General features: G+C 46.2%; 2 protein-coding genes across 3 annotated transcripts in view; both read right to left on the bottom strand.

The window, feature by feature from the left end:
- The window catches only part of sdccag8 (SHH signaling and ciliogenesis regulator SDCCAG8), a 331,517-nt gene that overhangs the window by 225,363 nt on the left and 86,583 nt on the right, over positions 1 to 19,571 (bottom strand). The window lies entirely within an intron of this gene.
- LOC116976186 (protein ZBED8-like) lies at positions 15,434 to 16,803 on the bottom strand. The gene has a single exon (XM_033025850.1). It carries the CDS (start codon positions 16,252 to 16,254, stop codon positions 15,595 to 15,597), a length of 660 nt encoding a protein of 219 aa, XP_032881741.1. The 5' UTR covers positions 16,255 to 16,803; the 3' UTR covers positions 15,434 to 15,594.

Genomic DNA, 19,571 nt, shown 5'->3' with positions numbered 1-19,571 from the left:
GTCGGTGTTGGCCTGAGTAGTTGCATAGTTCGCTGTAATCGAACGACATACCTGCTTGGATCATAGGATCTGTCTGTGGGGATTGGTTCGACAAATTTGCTGGGCATCTTCAGAGTTGTACCGAAAACCATTTCCGCCGACAAACACCCTAGGTCTGCTTTCACTGCCGTATGAATGCCAAGCAGAACCAGAGGCAACCGTTCATTCCAGTTCAATGCATCTCCTCCGGCTGCCTGATGTCATTGGAGAATTGCAGAGTGAAGTTCAAGTGGCGGATTTCCCGCGGTGAATAGCTCCCCACACTTGTACGAGTAGTGTATGTGAGCAGTTGGTGATCTGTATAAATAGTGAAGGGACAGCCTTCCAACAGATGGCGGAAATGCTTGACGGTGAGGCACATAGCCAATAGTTCTCGCCCGAACGTACTGTACCTCATCTGAGTGGGTGATAATTTTGCCGAAAAGAATGCCAGAGGCTCCCACCTGCCATTGACTTGCTGCTCCATGACGGCTCCCATGGCGCTGAGTGCTGAGTGAAAATATGGCATTGGGCCTCTCATGGACCAGCATAGTTGTGTTGGCGAGAGTCCTCTTAGCTGCATTGAAGGCTTGCACTGCATCCTCGGGTAAACACAACAGTTTCTTTGAAGACAACTTGTCCGAACCTTTGAGTATGTTGGTCAAGGGTAATAGGGAATCTGTGGCGTTCGGTAGAAAGCGGCGGTAGAAATTCATCATCCCCAAAAATCACCGTAATTGGATTAACGAATTTGGCACTGGGTAGTTTCGGATTTCCTGCAACTTTGATTTACCGGGCATGATGCCGTTCTCTGTCACGCCCAGACCCGAGGAAAGTGAGTTTGTGAGCGCCAAACACGTATTTGTTCGTGTTAATGGCAATACCATATTCTTCAAGACGCCGGAACAGTAATCCGAGGTGTTTCCAGCAAATTCGTTGGGCGTCGCCTCAGCCCCGTCCCCACAAGGTTTGCGTTAAACCTGAAACAGGGATTGTTCTGCTGGGCTGCCAAAGCCTCGACTTGCACAGTGAGCGCTGCAATTTGCTGTTCGTGCTGTGCATTTTCCAGCTTTACTGTTGTTGTACAACCACGGTCACCAGCAGCGCAGTGGTTGTCTCCATGACAATGTTGGCCTATTTTGCGAGCTCCTCTATGCTGGCTGATTGAAACATACCTATCAGGTGCCTCTACACTTGAGTAGGCATGCAGCGGAGAAACGTCTGTTTCCATACATCGCCGTCAATCCTTTCGTCTACCGCCAGCCTGCGCCATCTCCGCAGCATTTGTGATGGCCTCCTATTGCTGAGATTATCATCTCCCAGCAGCTCCGAAATGCAGGCTTGCATCGAGGGCTGCGTTCGCTCCAAGACAGTGGATTTAAGCATGTCGTATGGCGTCATTTCTTCAGGATTAAGGAGCACGTCCTCTACTTCTCATGCGATCAACTCTGGAAGACGAGCTGCTAGGAACACAAATTTTGTCCGTTGACTCGTGACATTGAGGGAGTGAAATCGAGCTTCTAGTATTGAAAACCATGCTCTCGCATTGGTTGTAAAAAGAGTTGGGATGTCGAGTTTTACTTTGTTGACTGACACCGTGTCACTTTTATTGTCATACATTTTGTGAGTTAGTGGAAGGTTGCGTGTAGCAACGGGGTCATAGTTGTAGGACCTACTGAATCCCACGACAGAAAGCAAAGACCAAACGACACTTAGCTGAGCCAGACACCTTGTGTCACGTTTATTCCAGAAGCCTCTTTGACCTACATTCTCACCAATCATAACCCGTGTGCAGATAAAGCCAATTAGTGAGTCTGACCTTTGAATTGTTATTGAACTCTTGTGGCTGGACCTTCTCGTGAAGCTGTTGGCGAGTCACCAGCGCTGACAGGCTGTATGCAAAACCAGCGTGGGCGTGAAGGCGCCACAGTTCTATGACAATTCTGTTTCAAGTGCCTGCAGGTGTACATCTCCTGGGTTCAGGACAATCTCTGCGACAGGATGGAGTAGGAGTCATTTTGTGCATTTAGCCAGAAGGCCAGCCAACATGCTAAACATTCTCATTATACGTCTGCCTCAATCACCCAAGAATGAAGATTACAAAGAGTGGTGGACACTGCCCGATCTATTATGGGGACTGACCTCCTCGCCATCGAAGAAACCTCAAAAAGGCAACTAGTATCAAAGACCCACAGCACCCTGGCCAAGCTCTTATTTTACCCCAACCATCAATAAGAAGAAATAGGTGTCTGGAAACCGTGACCACCTGGTTCAAGAATAGCTTATTCCAAACAACAAATCAGGCTCTTGAACACTATATAACAATAACCTCAACTATGAACTATGGACTGTTTTTAGTTGCATCAAGGACTTAATTTCTTTAAGGAGTGTTGGGGTTATTAATTTATTGAATTTTTGTTTATTGTTTATTGTCTATGTATATCATGTTTACAGGCCTGTAATGTTGCTGCCTGTCATTGTTCTGTTGTCAGTACATATGAAGAAGGCTTGTTTTCATCAGCTGAGATACTGAGTACAAGAGTTAGAACATCATGTTACATTTGTACAAAATGTTGGGCAAGCTGCCCTTGGAGTATTGAGTGCAGTTCTGGTCATCATACAATAGGAAATATGTAATGTACAGAAAGTAGCCATTAGAGGGCACTACCACAGGCAACTTCTCTTCTAAGTCACAAACCATCCTGCCTTTGAAACATGGCATCAATTCTTCATTAACTAAATCCTGGAAGTTCCTGCTTAACTGCTACTACAGACTATTTGCTTCAGAGACTCATGGTAAAAAGTACATGCACCAGTTTCATTATTTTCTGTGTGTGAATGCAACAAAATCCACAAGCCAGGAGGATCCTGTCATACTGAATGAGGAGCTCTTGATCTTTTTCTTGGAGGCTTCATTTACATCTTTTGCATAATAAGATTTAGTGTGTGTGTGTGCAAAACTGCATACATTACTGTAATCAACATCCTGCATATCTACCGGCTGTAGCAATTATCTCTGCTGTCAAATTACCAAAATGAATCATTTACCAAGTAAAGACTTCAGAACACATTGACCATTCTAGCCCTCCCTCTACCACTTCATTGCCCCCACCAATACCCATTCCCTTTACTGCCAGTAGCACTATCTCCCTATCCTTGCTTTCTTTGCACTAAACGTCCTTGTCAACACTATTCTGACATGGTGCCACAGAAACAAACTATTGCAGGTGTTGTGATTAATGTGACTGTTCCCAAATGAGCCTTCTGTCTGCCTCAATAATACTTTTCTTATAGTGTGAATGCAATGTTTTTAATTTGTCACTAGGATGTATGGTGAAACAATTCCAGACAACAGATGTTGCTTTGAAAATTGGCGAAAGACCCATGTTCCCAGTGAAGAATTACATGATGCTGGTTTGAATTGCGTTAACAGCTGGGGATGTGATTTTTGTGGCAATATCAAGGCAACAATGATAAAAATGGTGGGAGCCATAGTGAAATTAACAGCAGAAGATGTGTGTTTTCTTGCAATTTGTTGATGATTTTCAGTCAGTAAAATTTAGTAGTACAGGTAGTAGAATTTCAAGAGTTCAAAAAAGTGCTGAAAAGGTTTCAGTGATTTAATGAATGTAAGTAAATTTCAAGACTTTATTTGCATATAAAGGATATAAATATGAGCATAAACAGACACATACTGATTGCTATAAAAGTATAAGAATTAAATTTGTCCTATAGGGCTTCACAATCTGAGAACAAATGTTGAACCATCTCTACCCTTACTACATATGGCATATACCTGGTCATCTGGTATAAATATTGGTTATTATTGTCATGCTTAACAAGATGTGGTGAAAAGCTTTGTTTGCATGCTTTCCAGTCCAATAATACAATACAGTACAATACAATACCATTTATTTGTTATTTGAACCTCACATGAGGTTCAAACGAAATTTGGTTTCTGCAGTCATACAAGAAAAGAACCAAGACACACACCAACACAATTTACACAAACATCCATCACAGTGAATCTCCTCCTCACTGTGATGGAAGGCAAAGTCTTGTCTCTCCCCTGCTCTCCATTCTTCTCCCGATGTCAAAGTCAAAGCCCCCGGCAGGCGCTAGCAAGTCCGCGGCCATTTAAAGCCACGCCGGGCAATGTAAGGCCCTGCCCCGGGTCTTGATGTTGGAGCCCCCGGCGGGCGCTAGCAAGTCCGCGGCCATTTAAAGCCGCGCCGGGCGATGTAAGGCCCCGCTCCAGGTCACTCTCAACCCCGCAATTCGAGCGGGAGAAGTCGCCGTTGCCGGTGCCCCGCAAAGCAGTCTCCCATCGGGGACCCGCGAGCTCCCGGTGTCACCATCCACCGGAGTCCAAGTACAATTACAATCCACCGGAATACAAGTACAATCAAGCCATTCACAGATACAACATGGAGTGCAAAAAGAAAAACACCAGGATTATAGTGTTATACAGCTACAGAGGAAAATGTCCAGGGTCTGCAATGAGATAGGTTGGAAGTGATCGACTGGGCTACATCCACAATTTCTACAATTTTATGCGGTCTTGAGCACTGCTGTTGCATCCTGATACAATGCTCTCTATGGTGCATCTATAGAAGTTGGTGAGTCTTGGAGTCATGCAGCATAAAAACATGCCCTTTGGCCCAACTAGCCCACACTGACCAAGATGCCCCATCTACACTGGTCCCACCTGCCCACGCTTGACCCATATCCTTGGAGGTGCAAAGAGACTTGGGAGTGCTGGTGCAGGATTAGCAAAAAGTTAATTTGCACGTAGAATCGGCAGTAAGGAAGGCAAATGCTATGTGTAGGAAGGAACTGCAGATGCTGGTTTACACCGAAGATAGACACAAAATGTCTATCTTAAGCCGAACAGGCAGCATCTCTGGATAGAACGAATGGGTGATGTTTCGGGTTGTGACCTTTTTTCAAGGCAAATGCAGTGTTGGCATTTTTTTGAGAGGACTAGAATATAAAAACAGGGATGTAATGCTGAGGCTTTAAACGACACTGGTCAGACCGCATTTGGAGTATTGGGAGCGGTTTTGGTCCCCATATCTGTGGAAGATGTTGGAGAGGGTCCAGAGGAGGTTTACCAGAATGATCCCGGGGATGATTGGGTTAACGCATGATGAGCGTTTGACGGCACCAAGCCTTACTTGCTGGAGTTTAGAAAGATAAGGGGGGCACTTCATTTAAACTTACCGAATAGTGAAAGGCCTGAATAGAGTGGAAGCGGAGAGGATGTTTTCACTAGTGGGAGAGTCTAGGACTCAGAATAAAAGGACATACCTTTTTAAAGGAGATAAGGAGGAATTTCTTTCATTGGAGTGTGGTGAATCAATGGAATTCATAAGGAGGCCGTCATTGGCAGAGATTGACAGATTCATGATTAGTAAAGGTGTCAAGGGTTATGGGGAAAACGCAGGAGAATGGGGTTGGCTTGCCCAAATTATGAAAATCCCTCTAAATCCATCCTATCCATGTACCTATATAAACGTCTTTTAAATATTGTTAGAGTACCTCCCTCATTTAGCTCGGGCAACATGTTCCATATTCCCATTTATGTGAAAAAGATGCCCCTCAAGTTCCTATTAAACTTTCCTTTCTCACCTTAAACCTATGACCTCTAGTTCCCGATTCCCTTACTCTGGATAAAGGACTGTGCATCTACCCTAACTATTGGATTGGATTGGATTGGATTCCTTTATTGTCATTCAGACCTTTCGGGCTGAACGAAATTTCATTGCCTGCAGTCATACATATAATAATAAATAACGAAACATACAATAAACACAAATTAACATCCACCACAGTGAGTTCACCAGGCACCTCCTCACTGTGATGGAGGCAAAAGTCTTAAAGTCTCTGTCTCTTCCCTCCTTGTTCTCCCTCTGCGCTGAGGCGATCCAGGCTTCCGATGTTGTGACCCCGCCGGATGATGGTGAGTAACTCCCGCGGCTCAACCGAGCTCCGCGAACGGGCCGGTTCAAGCTCCGCGGACCGGGGTGGTAGAAGCTGCCGAAGATGCCGCCCTCCAGGCCAGCGGACGCAGCTGTAGTTGCGGGAGCTCCAGAAAACAGGCCACCAACCTGTGACCTGCGAGCTCCCGACGATGTCGTCCACTGGCCCGCTGCCGAGCCCCGAATTCAGGTCGCCGCCGCCGGAACGCCGCCACAGCTCAGAAGCCCCGAAGCCGGGTCACCGCCACCAGAACGCCGGCTCAGCCACGAAGCCGGGCCACTGGAACGCCGCCTCAGCCACGAAGCCGGGCCACTGGAACGCCGCCTCAGCCGGGCCACCGGAACGCCTGAACGCCGCCTCAGCCGGGCCACCGGAACGCCACCTCAGCTCCGAAGACGGGCCACCGGAACGCCGTCACAGCTCCGAATTCGGCCAGCCTCGTGTTGGTAAGTCCTGGCTGGCTCTGCTTCCGGAGCCTCGAGGTCGGTCGCTGTTGGAGGCCGCCAGCTCTGCCATTAGGCCTCAGCGCAGACGGAAACTATTCCCTTCATGATCATATGCACCTCTATAAGATCACCTCTCAGCCTTCTGAACTCCAACGAATAGCCTGTCCAACCTCGCCTTATAGCTCAGGCCCTGAGGTCCTGGCAACATTCTCGTAAATCTTCTCTGCACTCTTTCCAGCTTAACAACATCTTTCCTATAGCAGGGTGGCCAGAACTGAACACAATACTCCAAATGTGGCCTCACCAACATATTGTACAACTGTAACACAACATCCCAATTTCTACACCCAACTGCTAAAAGCCTTCTTGACCACCCTATTACCCATGACACCACTTTCAAAGAATTACAGTATGTACCTGCACCTGTAGCTCCTTCTGCTCCACAACACTCCCCAGAGCCCTGCCATTTACTGTGAAGGTCCTGCCCTGGTTTAACTTCACAACACCTCACACTTATTTTTATTCTACTCCCTTAACCATTCCTCAGCCCACTTGACCAACTGATAAAGATCCTGTTTGTAATTTTTTATACCCATCTTCGCTATCTATAAAACCAAAGTAGTAGCATTGGTGTACTTTTTCGGAGAGCTTCAATGTGGTTGATCCAGGACAATTTTGCACTCTGTATCTTTCTCTTTGCACTAGCTATTGTACTTGAGTTTAAACTGATTATATCTCTGTATGGTTTATCTGAACTGTTTGGATATCATACAAAAAAAAGCTTTTCTCTGCACTTCAGTGCATGTGCCTAAACCTGAATTGTTGGTGATATTCATGCCTGGAAACTTGAAGCTCTTGAGGACGCTAGAGGCAGGAGACATGTTCATGATGTTGGGGAGTCCAGAACCAGGGGCCACAGTTTAAGAATAAGGGGAAAGGCATTTAGAACGGTGATGAGGAAAAACTTTTTCTGTGAATCTGTGGAATTCCTCAGAAGGCAGTAGAGGCCAATTCTCTGGATGCTTTCAAGAGAGAGTTGGATAGAGCACTTAAAGATAGCGGTCAAGGGATATGGGGAGAAGGCAGGAACGGAGTACTGATTGTGGATGATCAGCCATGATCACAGTGAATGGCGGTGCTGGCTTGAAGGACCGAATGGCCTACTCCTGCACATGTTGTCTATTGACCATCTTCACTTCAGCACAATTGATGCTGAATGGGGAGTATGCTCCATCTCACTTTCTGAAGTCAATAACAAGCTCCTTCATCTTACTGCCACTTAGGGACAGGTTGTTGTTTTGACACCATGTTACTCAGTTCTCCATCTACATCCTGTGCTCTGATTATTATTTGAGATCCTGTCCACTACAGTGGTGTCGTCTGCAAACGTAAATGGAGTTACAGCAGGGAATGGATCTCATGGTTCTTGTCTCATCTGACTGTTCCATACAACCTAGGGGCATCTCAATTCACAGGAATGGACTGTATGGCATCCTCGGGCAAGGTAACAGCTGGAGGGGTCTCATTCCTAATCAAAATAGGGGTCCAGAGATCTGCTGTATCTAACAGTAAAGTGAAGGTGATTGGAGCAGTGATTAGATTTCATAGTTCATCCATGCTTTCTGGTTGGAGAATACTCACAGAATTATTTTTTTTACACGTAGTCTACACATTTACTGATGAAGTCTGTGATGGAGTGTTGTACTCATTTTGTTTGACGGCTGTGTCTTGGAATGTGGACCAGTCTATCAATTTAAAGCAATCATGTAGGAGCTTGTTTGTTTCCTCAAAGCAGCACAGTACAACTTTCTGTATTGGATCCTCATGCTTCACTTACTGCTTCTAATCAGGGAATATGAGCATAGACTGATGGTAATATTTTCCAAAATGTGGAAGGGGATAGTTTAATAGGTATTTTTGATTTTGGTGTAGGGATGGTTAAGAGTATTTGGGCCTTTGGTGGAATAGGAAATGTGTTGGTAGTATTTTGGTAGTACAGTTTTTGTGGTTGGCCTGGTTTAGGAACTCAGCTATATGAACAAGGCATTGGTGTACATTGATTCAAGGTTGTTGGTGGAAATGTATATTCGTTCAGTGCAAGCTTCATGTTTGCATTGAGAGATACGTAAACTACAATTTGGACAGCGGAAATGAATTCTCGCAGCAGGTGGTAGTGAAGGCACTTTGCTGTTACATACGCCAGGTCCAAGGATCACCATATTCATTACAAAGCAGACCCTCTGGCTCTTACCTTTCCTGAGGATGTCATACAGTCCATCTGGTGAATTGAGAAGCTCTCGTGTTGTACAGAACAGTTTGGTGAAGCAGGTGTGAGCCATGTTTCTGTAAATCAGAACATACAGCAGTCTCTCTGTTCCTAAGATAGGCGAGTCTAGCTTTATGTTTATCTAGCTTGTTTTGAATAGCTTGAATGTTTGCCAGGAGTGTGTTAGAGAGGGGTCTTGAAAGCACATTATTTCAGTCTCACCTGCAGACCAATATGTCTTCCCTGCTTCCTGGGTATGGGGCTGGGCCATGAATTAGAATAGGTAATAATAACCAGAGCATGTCAGGAAGAAAAAATGCATACAAATATAAATGTTTATTTCCAATTGGTCAGTGCTGGGAAAAGTGATACTAAAACATAACTGAGGGAACTTATTTGAACTTGAGTACTGTTTATAACAAGGTGCATGAACTAGGAGCAAAAATATATCAACAGGTATAATGTAATAGTCATTATAGAGAACTGATTGCAAAATGAGCAAGGTTATTGATTAAAATTCTGGGAAACTAAACATTTTGAAGAACCATACAAACTGGAGAAAGAAGTGGGACAGCCAAGGTTTTAACGAATGAGATCAAGACAGCAGTGAGGAAGAATCTTAGATTTGGAAATAAAGAAGTGGCATCTCTTCAGATGGATGTGGGCAGAAAACAATGGGGTCTTATGTTCAACTCCCATCAAACAGTAATGCATTGCATGGTATAAATTAGTACAGAAAGACCAATGAGCCCAAGTCCTTAGAGAGTAGCATGCTTGTACTCAAGAGTCAAGACTGTCAATTTATCATATGCACCAGCTATGAACTAGCACAATGGCAATCTTACTTGTTGCAGATCAGGGTCATAAGCCAAGGCATGGAATAAAGAGTTGGGATGTGGTGTTGCACCTTTAAGGGGCTGTCCCACTTGGGCGACCTAATCTGCGAGTTTAGAAGAGTGTCTTCGACCTTCAAACTCGCAGCATGGTCGACACGTGGTCCTAGGAGGTCCTATGCGGTCGCTGGAACTCTCCTTCATGCTCGAGGGAAGTTCCAGAATACTCGTGGCCTCAGCAAGGTCGCGGAAAAAATTCAGCATGTTGAAAAATTTTCCGCGAATAAAATTTGGTTGGCATGGCTCTTTTTTACTCATAGTGCAGTGGAGTGGGGTCGCTATTTAGTTACAGGCAGTCGAGGGCAGCCGTAGGCAATCTCCTTCGCTGACCGGGCATATTAATTGGCTCATTGGAGTTTTCAGGACCAAGGAAGACCGACCGGCGAGTGCGAGGTGAGTGCCCTCGAGCTTGAAGGTCGAAGACACTCTTCTTAACTCGCGGATTAGGTCACCCAAATGGGACAGCCTCTTTAGGCTGCACTTGGAGTTTTGTGTGCAGTTCTGACTGCCACACCATAGGAAAGAAGTGATGGTGCTGAAGAAATGCAGAGGAGATTCACCATGATGTGGTTTGGATTTCAGGACTTAGTTATGAATAGAGATAATATAGATTAGATTAGATTAGATTAGATTCGTTTTATTGTCATTCAGACCTTTCGGTCATATAGGATGTGCTTGTGTTCTCTAGTGCGAAGGCTGAGGAATAATCCGACAGAAGAATATAAACTTAGAAGTATAAGATATCACACCAATCCCAACCTAATTATCAAACTCAAAGACAAGGGTTGTGCCATTGTAATGTGCAAGATTGACCTTTACCTTGTAAAGACCAGACAACAGCTCTCAGATGCCTCCACTTACCTACCCCTGGACCACGAACCCACCGATGAACACCTGGTTATTAACTTCCACACTCACCAATCTCATCACATCAGAATATCTCCCCTCCACAATCTCAACCCTGAGCTTCCCGCTTCTGTCTCTTACCCAAAATTCACAAACAGGACGGACCTAGTGGGTCCACTGTTTCTGCATGCTCTTGCCCCACTGACCTTATCTTCTCATAACTTGACCCTATCCTGAATCCTCCCCCCCCCCACCTACATCCTGGACACTTTGTATGCCCTCCACAATGACACATTCTGATTCCCCAGCCCCTACACTTCCCAGCCTTCTCCAGCACATCATCCTTTGCCATTGTCTCCAGCTGCAATGAGATCTCACCACTAGCCACATCGTCTTCTCCCACCCCTTTCCACCTTCTGCAGAGACTACTCCCTCCATGACACCCTGTTTCTCTCATCCTTTCCCACACACCCCTTCCTCTGCTACTGCAGCAGGTGCAACATTTGTTCTTACACCTCCTCCCTCAATTCATCCAGAGACCTAAACATCTTCTTGGTGAGGCATCGATCACATTTACCTCCTCCAACCTGCATTGGATGCCTCTGGTGTTGCTTCCTCTACATAAGCAAGAATAAGCACAGACCAGGCAACTGATTTAAGAACACTTGCACTCTGTGGGCAATTGTAGCCCAATGGGCAACGGCCATTCCAAGCTTAAAGTTGCATGCCATTTTAATTCCATTTCCCATTCCACAACAACAAGTCCATCCTCAACCTTCCACACTGCCATGAGGAGGCTCAAAGCAAACCAAAGGAACATCACCTCATATTCCAACTGGGTAGTCTACAACTTAATGATACAGACAGTACCAAATATATACAAGAAATCCTATCTATGACCTGTGCAGAGCCAATAAGATGCCAAGAGAGAATTCAGAGCCAAGTCGAAGTCCCGAGGACATGACACGGATATCTGTAGATTGTAGCTAGACTTGCACACTAAAACGGGCTACAAACAAACGGCAGGCAGTATCGCTGGCAACAATGGATCACTGCCCAACGAGCTTGCAGTCTCGGGAGAGGCAAGTCGGGAGCTCCAACGATGCAGAGGCTCGACCAGCCCCGACGCAAGGTTCGATCATCCGGCGCGGGGGAGCTGACATCCCCCCGATGCAGGAGCTGATCGCCCTGACGCAGTGGGCCCAAACTCCGTTGGCTACGGGAGTCAAGATCGTCCCATCAACAAAGGGCTCGAGGAGAGCAAAGAAGGGAAGAGAATTTAACTTTTTTTTTGCCTACCATCAGTGAGGAATTTGGTGGATATTTATATTAAAATGTATTTTGTTTGTTCCGTTGCTTTTTATTTGTATGACTGACTTGGCAAATGAAATTCCTCGTATGTTGCAAAACATACTTGGCTAATAAAGTATTATTGCGATTGTGATTGTGATCGTAGGTTGAATCATGAACAATGACAGAATACAGGAAGGAGATAGAGACCTTAGTAACATTGTGTCAGAACAATAGCTCTCTCTCAACGTGAGCAAGATAAAGGAGCTGGTTATCGACGGTGGAGTACATATCTCAATCAGCATCAATGCTGCCGAACAGCAAATAGTTGAGAGCTTCAAGTTCCTTCAGAATGTTCTGTATGGACCAACCACATTGAGCCAAGAGCCCAGAATGCACACCTGGTATTGCCAGAAGAGGTGGTGGAATCAGGTACAATTATTTTGTTTAGACAGACATATAAATAGAAATGCATATAAAGAAATGTTCCTAATTTAAAAAGCTGGCATGGTCATGATGGATCAAAGGGGCCATTTCTGTTCTATATAAAGGGCCTGTCCCACTCACGCAATTTTCTTGGCGACTGCCGGCGACTGTCATAGTCGTAGCAGGTCGCCAAAAAAACGGCGACTGTACCCCCCCCCCACGACAATGTCAACGACAACCTACCACCAAGCTACCGACAACCGGCAACCCAATCGTCGCGACTATAAGACTTCCATCTACTACCACACCTACGACAACTGAAGTCAACCTACCTCCACCGCGACAAGCTACGACCCTGCCAGCAACAACTGACGTAGGTGACGTAGGTTGTCGCAGGTTGATGTAGGTTGACATAGGTGGTCGTCAATCTACGTCATCCTGCGACAACCTACGTCACCCTGGCGACAACCTACAACAAGGTACGATCAATGTCGGCAAAAACTTTTGAACATTCCAAAATCCAGCAGCGACCAGAAAAAAGGTACGAATCTTTGGGCGACTTGAGGAATTGTGGAACACCACTGGGCTAGAGTAAAAAAGAAAATAACAGAAAATAATAGTGAAATTAGAGAAAATGAAAATGATAAAGCCTCAGCATTGTAAGTTTTGAAGGGTGATAGAGATAGTAGGTGCTCAGTCTATCGTCTTCCAATGTTCCACAGGAACTAGGATGGTTCTGACAGATTCAAAATGTAGCTAATATGATCTGCACATAGGAAAGAATTCATGGAGAAAACATGGAAATATGAACTAGTCCACTTGACATTAGTAGTCAGGAAATTATTAAGAGATTGGTAACAGTCCACTTGAAAAACTATAAAAAGACTGAGCAAAAAGCTGGAGTAACTCAGTGGGTCTGACAGCATATCTGGAGAAAGGGAATAGGTGATGCTTCAGGTTGAGACCCTTCTTCAGACTGAGAGTCAGGGGAAAGGGAAACGAGAGATACAGGCTATACCTAAACCTAGGATGGAAAATTAACGTGAGAATGAGAGAGAAAAACACAACAAACAAGTAGGAAAAGTATGTTTGGATAAACATAAAAATAAATTGTTTTTGGCGGTTGGCGGCGCGACTCACATTGCAGCGGCCCCTGCAGCCTGTCTGTCTTTTTAATTTTTTTTGTCTAGTTAAATGTAGTTATTTGTGTTCTTTTGTACTGTTTTTAACTGTGTACATGTGGGGGGCGGGAGGGACTTTTAAAACCACTTCCCTGCACGGGGGACCAGACCTTTTTCCTGCCGGGTCTCCGTTGTCGTTGGGGCCTAGCACCGTGGAGCGGCCTCCAGCCGGAGCGCCCTGGGGGGCTCCAGTCGCAGAGACTGCGGAGCTGCGGACTTACCATCGTGGGGCTGGCCGGCCTCGGAGCGTGGTTGGTGGCTCGCTGCTGCGGCCCGACTCCGGAGCTCGGAGGCTCCAGCCGCAGGCCCGGTGGACAGGAACATCGGGAGCTCGCTGGTGCCTGGTGGGAGACCGCTTTTCGGAGCTACGCAACGCAACTTCTCCCGCCCGTGTTGCGGGGTTGGAACGACCCGGATCGGGGCCGTACATCGCCCGGCGCGGCTTTAATGGCCGCGGGACATGCCAACGCCCGCCGGGGGCTCCAACTTTGAGACATTAAGACCTGTAGCGGGGCCGTACACCGCCCGGCGCGGCCTTGACGGCCATGGGACTTGCCATCGCCCGACTGGGGCTTCAACATCGGGATGAAAATGGTACACAGGGGAGAGAAAAGACTTTGCCTTCCATCACAGTGAGGAGGAGGTTCATGTGATGGATGTTTGTGTGAATTGAATTGGTTGTGTGTCTTGTAGAAATTGTTTTGTTTGTATGGCTGTAGAAACAGAGTTTCGTTTTAGCCTCATTGAGGTTCAAATGACAATGAATAAATATTGTATATTGTATATTGAATGTGAACACCAATCACTAGTATCCATCACTTTACAATATTATGCTCGGAAACAAATATATAAATGAACAAATATTGCATTTTAAAAAAGCCTTGGATATGTGATTTCAAAGATATCACACTAAAGACCAAAGGTTTAGTAGAGCAAACCATATTTCCTCATCACTACAATGCAAGACAGATGCCTGGCTTATTTTCTAAATTTCTCTGGAATTACAATCTTTCTTTTCAGAAAAAAATGTAGAGCCATTATGTGTAATTAAAAATATTGGTCAATCAGCGTTTTCTAGACTTCCACATTGAGTACTCAAGAGCTTTAAAATAGAATGGGCTGGAGGTCACATCCTCCTGTTCTGCCTATGTAATTAGTAATTTACTGAGTTGAGGGGCCAGATACACTTCTTACCTGGCTGCTCAGTTTCTTGTCACCTACTTTCTTAGTGAACACTATTTTCTTTTTTTAATAATAATTTAAAAAAATAATTATACTTCGTAATGATCATCGGAGTCATTCGAAAACAGTGAAAAAGCCTTCTGTCGAGCTGTCAAATATCATCAGATTTGTGCCTGCAGCTTAGGTGGTGCTCGTCAATTCAGCAGCTTTTGTGCCATGTTAGCACAGACACAGGGCCAAAATAGACAATAGGTGCAGGTGTAGACAATAGACAATAGGTGCAGGGGTAGGCCATTCGACCCTTCGAGCCAGCACTGCCATTCAATGTGATCATGGCTGATCATCCACAATCAGTACCCTGTTCCTGCCTTCTCCCCATATCCCCTAACTCCGCTATCTTTAAGAACTCTATCTAATTCTCTCTTGAAAGCATTCAGAGAATGGAAGGAGAAGTGCAATGTAGTTCCCAATAATGCTATGTGGCAAAATAATTTCTATCTACAGCAGTGGTTCTTAACCTTTTTGGCCCCATGACCCCATCAGACATTCTTGATCAGTACCATGACCCCCGAAACAATTTTTTTTTTTAAAAGCCCGGTTTATTAAAACATGTCCGCCAATGCTCAGTCAATGGGATGGCTGAAATTGCTTCGCAGCCATCAGGCAATCAAAATGAGGCCGAATGCTCGACAGGCAGCACCTCATGTCAGCGTCGAATACAAGCCTATTGCGTACCTTCATTTTCAGAGTTACCATGGTTGAGAATCCAGCCTCACAGCGATAGTTTGAGGGGGACTGGACCAATAGGTTCAGGGCCCTCTTCGAAAGGACATACAGTCCTTCATTTTCAGCCAAAACGTGGCAAGCTCTTGTTCCATCAAGTCACTCTTGAGCTCTTCATCCTGCATCTTTTCATGAAGCTGATTCTCCTTCTCAGTACACCCTCTCTCCAAGAACAACGCTATTTATCTTGAAGTTGAATCACACGATTGAGAACTTTATCATTCGAAAGTCAGCGCTCCTCTGTGTGTAATATCAGAACAGTGAAATCGGCGCCCATTTCTTCACACATCGCTTTGAAGATTCTTGAGTTTGTTGCGGTCCCTCGGATGTGGTTCACAATCTTCTCGAAGACCAGGAGGGAGAGTCTTCATCGCTAAAGCATGGCGATGTATCATGCATTGGGTGAAGGAGACATGGGGAGCTACATCCTTCACAAAGGCTTTGAAGCCGGATCTGCATCCGACCATGAAAGGTGCCCCACCTGTACACACCCCGACAAGGCGTTCCCAGCCAAGCTCATGTTTGATGAGGAAGGCTTCCAGCATTCTGAACACATCTTCTCCCCGAGTCGTAGTAGCCAATTGCTCCGAGAACAGGTACTCCTCCTTCATGGCTTCTCCATCGAGGTAACGAACATAGACTAGCAGTTGGGAAGATGAGGCAACATCTGTTAACTTGTCCAATTGCAGTGAATACAAAGGACTGCTCTTCATAGCGCTCACAACTTGCAGCAGAATATCATTACTCATCTGAGATTCAACTTTTGACTGAGTAATTCGAAAGGGAAATCTGCCTGAACTTGTTTGACTGCTGTTCCCCCAGCACCAACTTCGCTGCTTCGAGAAAGGGTGGCTTGATAGGCTCTTTGCCGATGCTGTGAGGTTTTTTTGTCTGGGCGATTCGATAAGCGATCCGGTATGAAGCCTCCAACGCTGCTTCATTTTGATGAGCGCAGTGACCTGTCGAATCGATGCAGGAACCCTTGAGTGCGGCTTCTTTTCGTTTGAAATAGTCCACACCCTTCCCCGCCAGGTTGCTGTGACAAGACTCCAAATGGATCTTCAGTTTGCTGGACTTCATGCTCTCGTGGCTCAAAACCTTGGCACAGATAACACATTACGGCTTGACCACGGATTTTTGAACAATGCTTGTGAAGCCGAACTTGAGAAATGCTTCACTATACGTGCGCGTCTTGGAAGACATGGTTCACAACACACACAGTTCGTGTGTATACGCCAGGCCTCAGAGGAATTTTATCAGTGGGTACAAAGTTTCTTTCGGGCCCCCTTCCCATCTCCATTCGTCATCCTGTTTTTATCCACTACGCTACAGTTTTATGCCATGAGCTGTAGCCTGTAAGGCAAAAAGGGGTATGGAAGATGAGAGAGTGGTGGAATGGAGCACTCGGTTGATTTTCTGCATTTGAGGCCTTATGCTCCTATACTCCCTCCATGATAAATATAAATAAATATAAATAAAATAAAAGGATCAGAAAGCACATTTGTTTTGATCATCTTTGTTTGATCTCCGACCGCCGGCCTGCGGCTTATAACATCCTGAAGAGTCTGTGGAGCTTCTAGCCGTGGGCATGGAGTGGACTTACCATCCGGAGCCTGGGATTCCTCGCCGGGTATCGCCGGAGAAGAGCTCCGACCGGCGGCCTATAACATCCTGAAGCCTCATTCTCCAGTAGGAAAGTGCTGAGTCGGGGGCTCCAAGCTGCAGAGTGTGTTTGTCCATCTCCACGTCGGAGTTTGGATCATCCCGACGAGAGGGCCTGCACATCGGGCCGTCCGTAGCGCGACTACGGAGGGGTTATGGCCCCAACCACGGATGAACAAAGGAGGAGGGCTGGCTGAACCTTGTTGCCTTCCACCACAGTGAAGAATGCTGTGGTGGATGTTTGTGTTAAATTTTATTGTGTTTGTGTACTCTTTTTAAGTGTATCGCTGCTGGCAAATTCATTTCACTGCACCTTGACTTTGAATACTTAGTCTGGCCAAATCCACAAGACATTCCTGAGACATTGTAGACCTTAAATAATTCTTAATCAGCTTGAGTTTGCTAAATGACCTCTCTGCATTTGAATACCTTTATTTGTCATTCAGACCTTTCGGTCTGAACGAAATGCTGTTGCCTGCAGCCATACATGTAATAATAACAAAACACAATAAACACAAATTAACATCCACCACAGTGAGTTCACCAAACACCTCCTCACTGTGATGGAGGCAAAAGTCTTAGAGTTACTGTCTCTTCCCTCCTCTTCTCCCTCTGCGCCGAGGCGATACCCCACCGGGCGATTGCGGCCCGGGGGGTGGTCGAAGCTGCCCGCAGCTGTTGCAATGGGTGCTCCGGAAAACAGGCACCAGCCAGTGACCTGCGAGCTCCCGACATTGTCCTCCACCGGCCCGCGGCCGAGCCCAGGATCCAGGTCGCCGCCGCCTCAGCCGCCGTAGCACCGTCTCCGCTCCGCACCGGGCCGCCCACAAGGCAGCGTCTCAGCCCCGCACCGGGCTGCTCACACGGGAGCACCTTCCAGCCGGTAGCCGTGCCGGCCGCACAGAAGCTACTGTTGCTGGAATTGTTAATAGTATTCTTAAGCAAACACAAACATTTGGCCACCGAGTCTATACTCTGTTAACAAGTTCAACAGATCTAATGGTTTTAACTGCTGCTTATAGTTGAGGAAGTACAATCTGCCACAGGCAATGATGGTCCAATTCTACACGGCCATCGTAGAGTCTGTTCTCACCTTCTCCATCATGGTCTGGTTTGGCTCAGCCTCCAAGCACGACACGTGGAGGCTGCAGCGAATCGTCCGATCAGCAGAGAAGGTTATTGACTGCAACCTTCCCTCCATTGATGAACTGTACACTGCAAGGGCCAGGAAGCGAGCAGGCAAGATCATCTCTGACCCCTCTCACCCTGGCCACAAACTCTTTGAATCACTTCCCTCTGGAAGGCGACTCCGGACTGTCAAAGCTGCCACAGCCAGACATAAAAACAGTTTTATCCACGAGTAGTTGCTCTACTCTACAGCCAAAAATCTGTCGCCTCCCTTTGATCTGGTATTTTGTTGGTTCACATGCTTAATCAATGGAGTTTTATCATTAATGTTTTATTATTATTAATGTTTAGTGTTTTCTGTCAACAGGGAGGTCAGGTGCTACCCAAACAATAAACCATGGATGACCAGGGATGTCAGGAACCAGCTGAGAGAACGGAACTCAGCCTTTAGATCTGGCAGTGATGAATTGTACAGCACTGCCAGATCTAAACTAAAGAGAGCCATTAAGGAGGCAAAGACAGCCTATGGAAGAAGGATAGAGGGGTACTTCAACGAGAGGGACCCTCGGCGTGTCTAGCAGGGCATTCAGCAACTCACGAACTATAAGGGCAAGGGGGGGCCGATCATCTGCAGCAGTAACAACTCGCTGGCTGAGGAGCTCAACCATTTTTTCGCCCGGTTTGAGCTGAATGATGCGGAGCCTGCGCCTGCAGCCGCACCCAGCACTGACAACCCGCCACTCGCTGTGAGTACGGAGGACGTCAGAGGAGCACTCCGCAGGGTCAACCCCAGGAAGGCTGCTGGACCAGATGGCATCCCAGGGAGAGTATTGTGGGACTGTGCAGACCAGTTAGCGGAGGTTTTTAGCAAAATCTTTAACCTCTCTCTGTTAACGTGCACTGTCCCTAAATGCTTTAAGACTGCTACCATCGTGCCTGTACCCAAAACAACATTCATTAAGAGCTTGAATGACTATAGACCTGTTGCTCTCACTTCGACTGTGATTAAATGTTTTGAACGGCTGGTCCTGGCCCACATTAAGTCCTCACTCCCACCCACCCTGGATCAGCATCAGTTTGCGTATAGAGCAAATAGATCAACGGAAGATGCCATCAACACAGCTCTACATTCTGCACTGACACATCTGGAGCGTCCTGGCTCATATGTGAGGATGTTATTTGTAGACTTTAGTTCTGCATTTAATACGATCATCCCCAGCAGAATGGTGGACAAACTGTCTGATCTGGGTATTAATGCAATAACATGCGGATGGATTAGGGACTTTCTAACAGATCGCCCACAGACTGTCAGGATGGGGTCCAGTTACTCCCCGGTCCTGACGCTCAGCACAGGAGCGCCACAAGGTTGTGTGCTGAGTCCCATTTTGTACACAATATACACTTATGATTGTATACCAACACACAGTACAAATAGGATCATTAAGTTTGCGGACGACACGACTGTGGT

This window comes from Amblyraja radiata, chromosome 8, assembly GCF_010909765.2.
Source record: "Amblyraja radiata isolate CabotCenter1 chromosome 8, sAmbRad1.1.pri, whole genome shotgun sequence".
NCBI classification, from domain to species: Eukaryota; Metazoa; Chordata; class Chondrichthyes; order Rajiformes; family Rajidae; genus Amblyraja; species Amblyraja radiata.
Note: the sequence above shows the minus strand (reverse complement) of the source record. Positions and strands in the feature narration are given on the sequence as shown.

What these genes read in the sequence shown, in the direction of transcription:
- LOC116976186 (XM_033025850.1), bottom strand. Translation starts at nt 16,254, where the DNA reads ATGAAGCAGCGTTGGAGGCTTCATACCGGATCGCTTATCGAATCGCCC.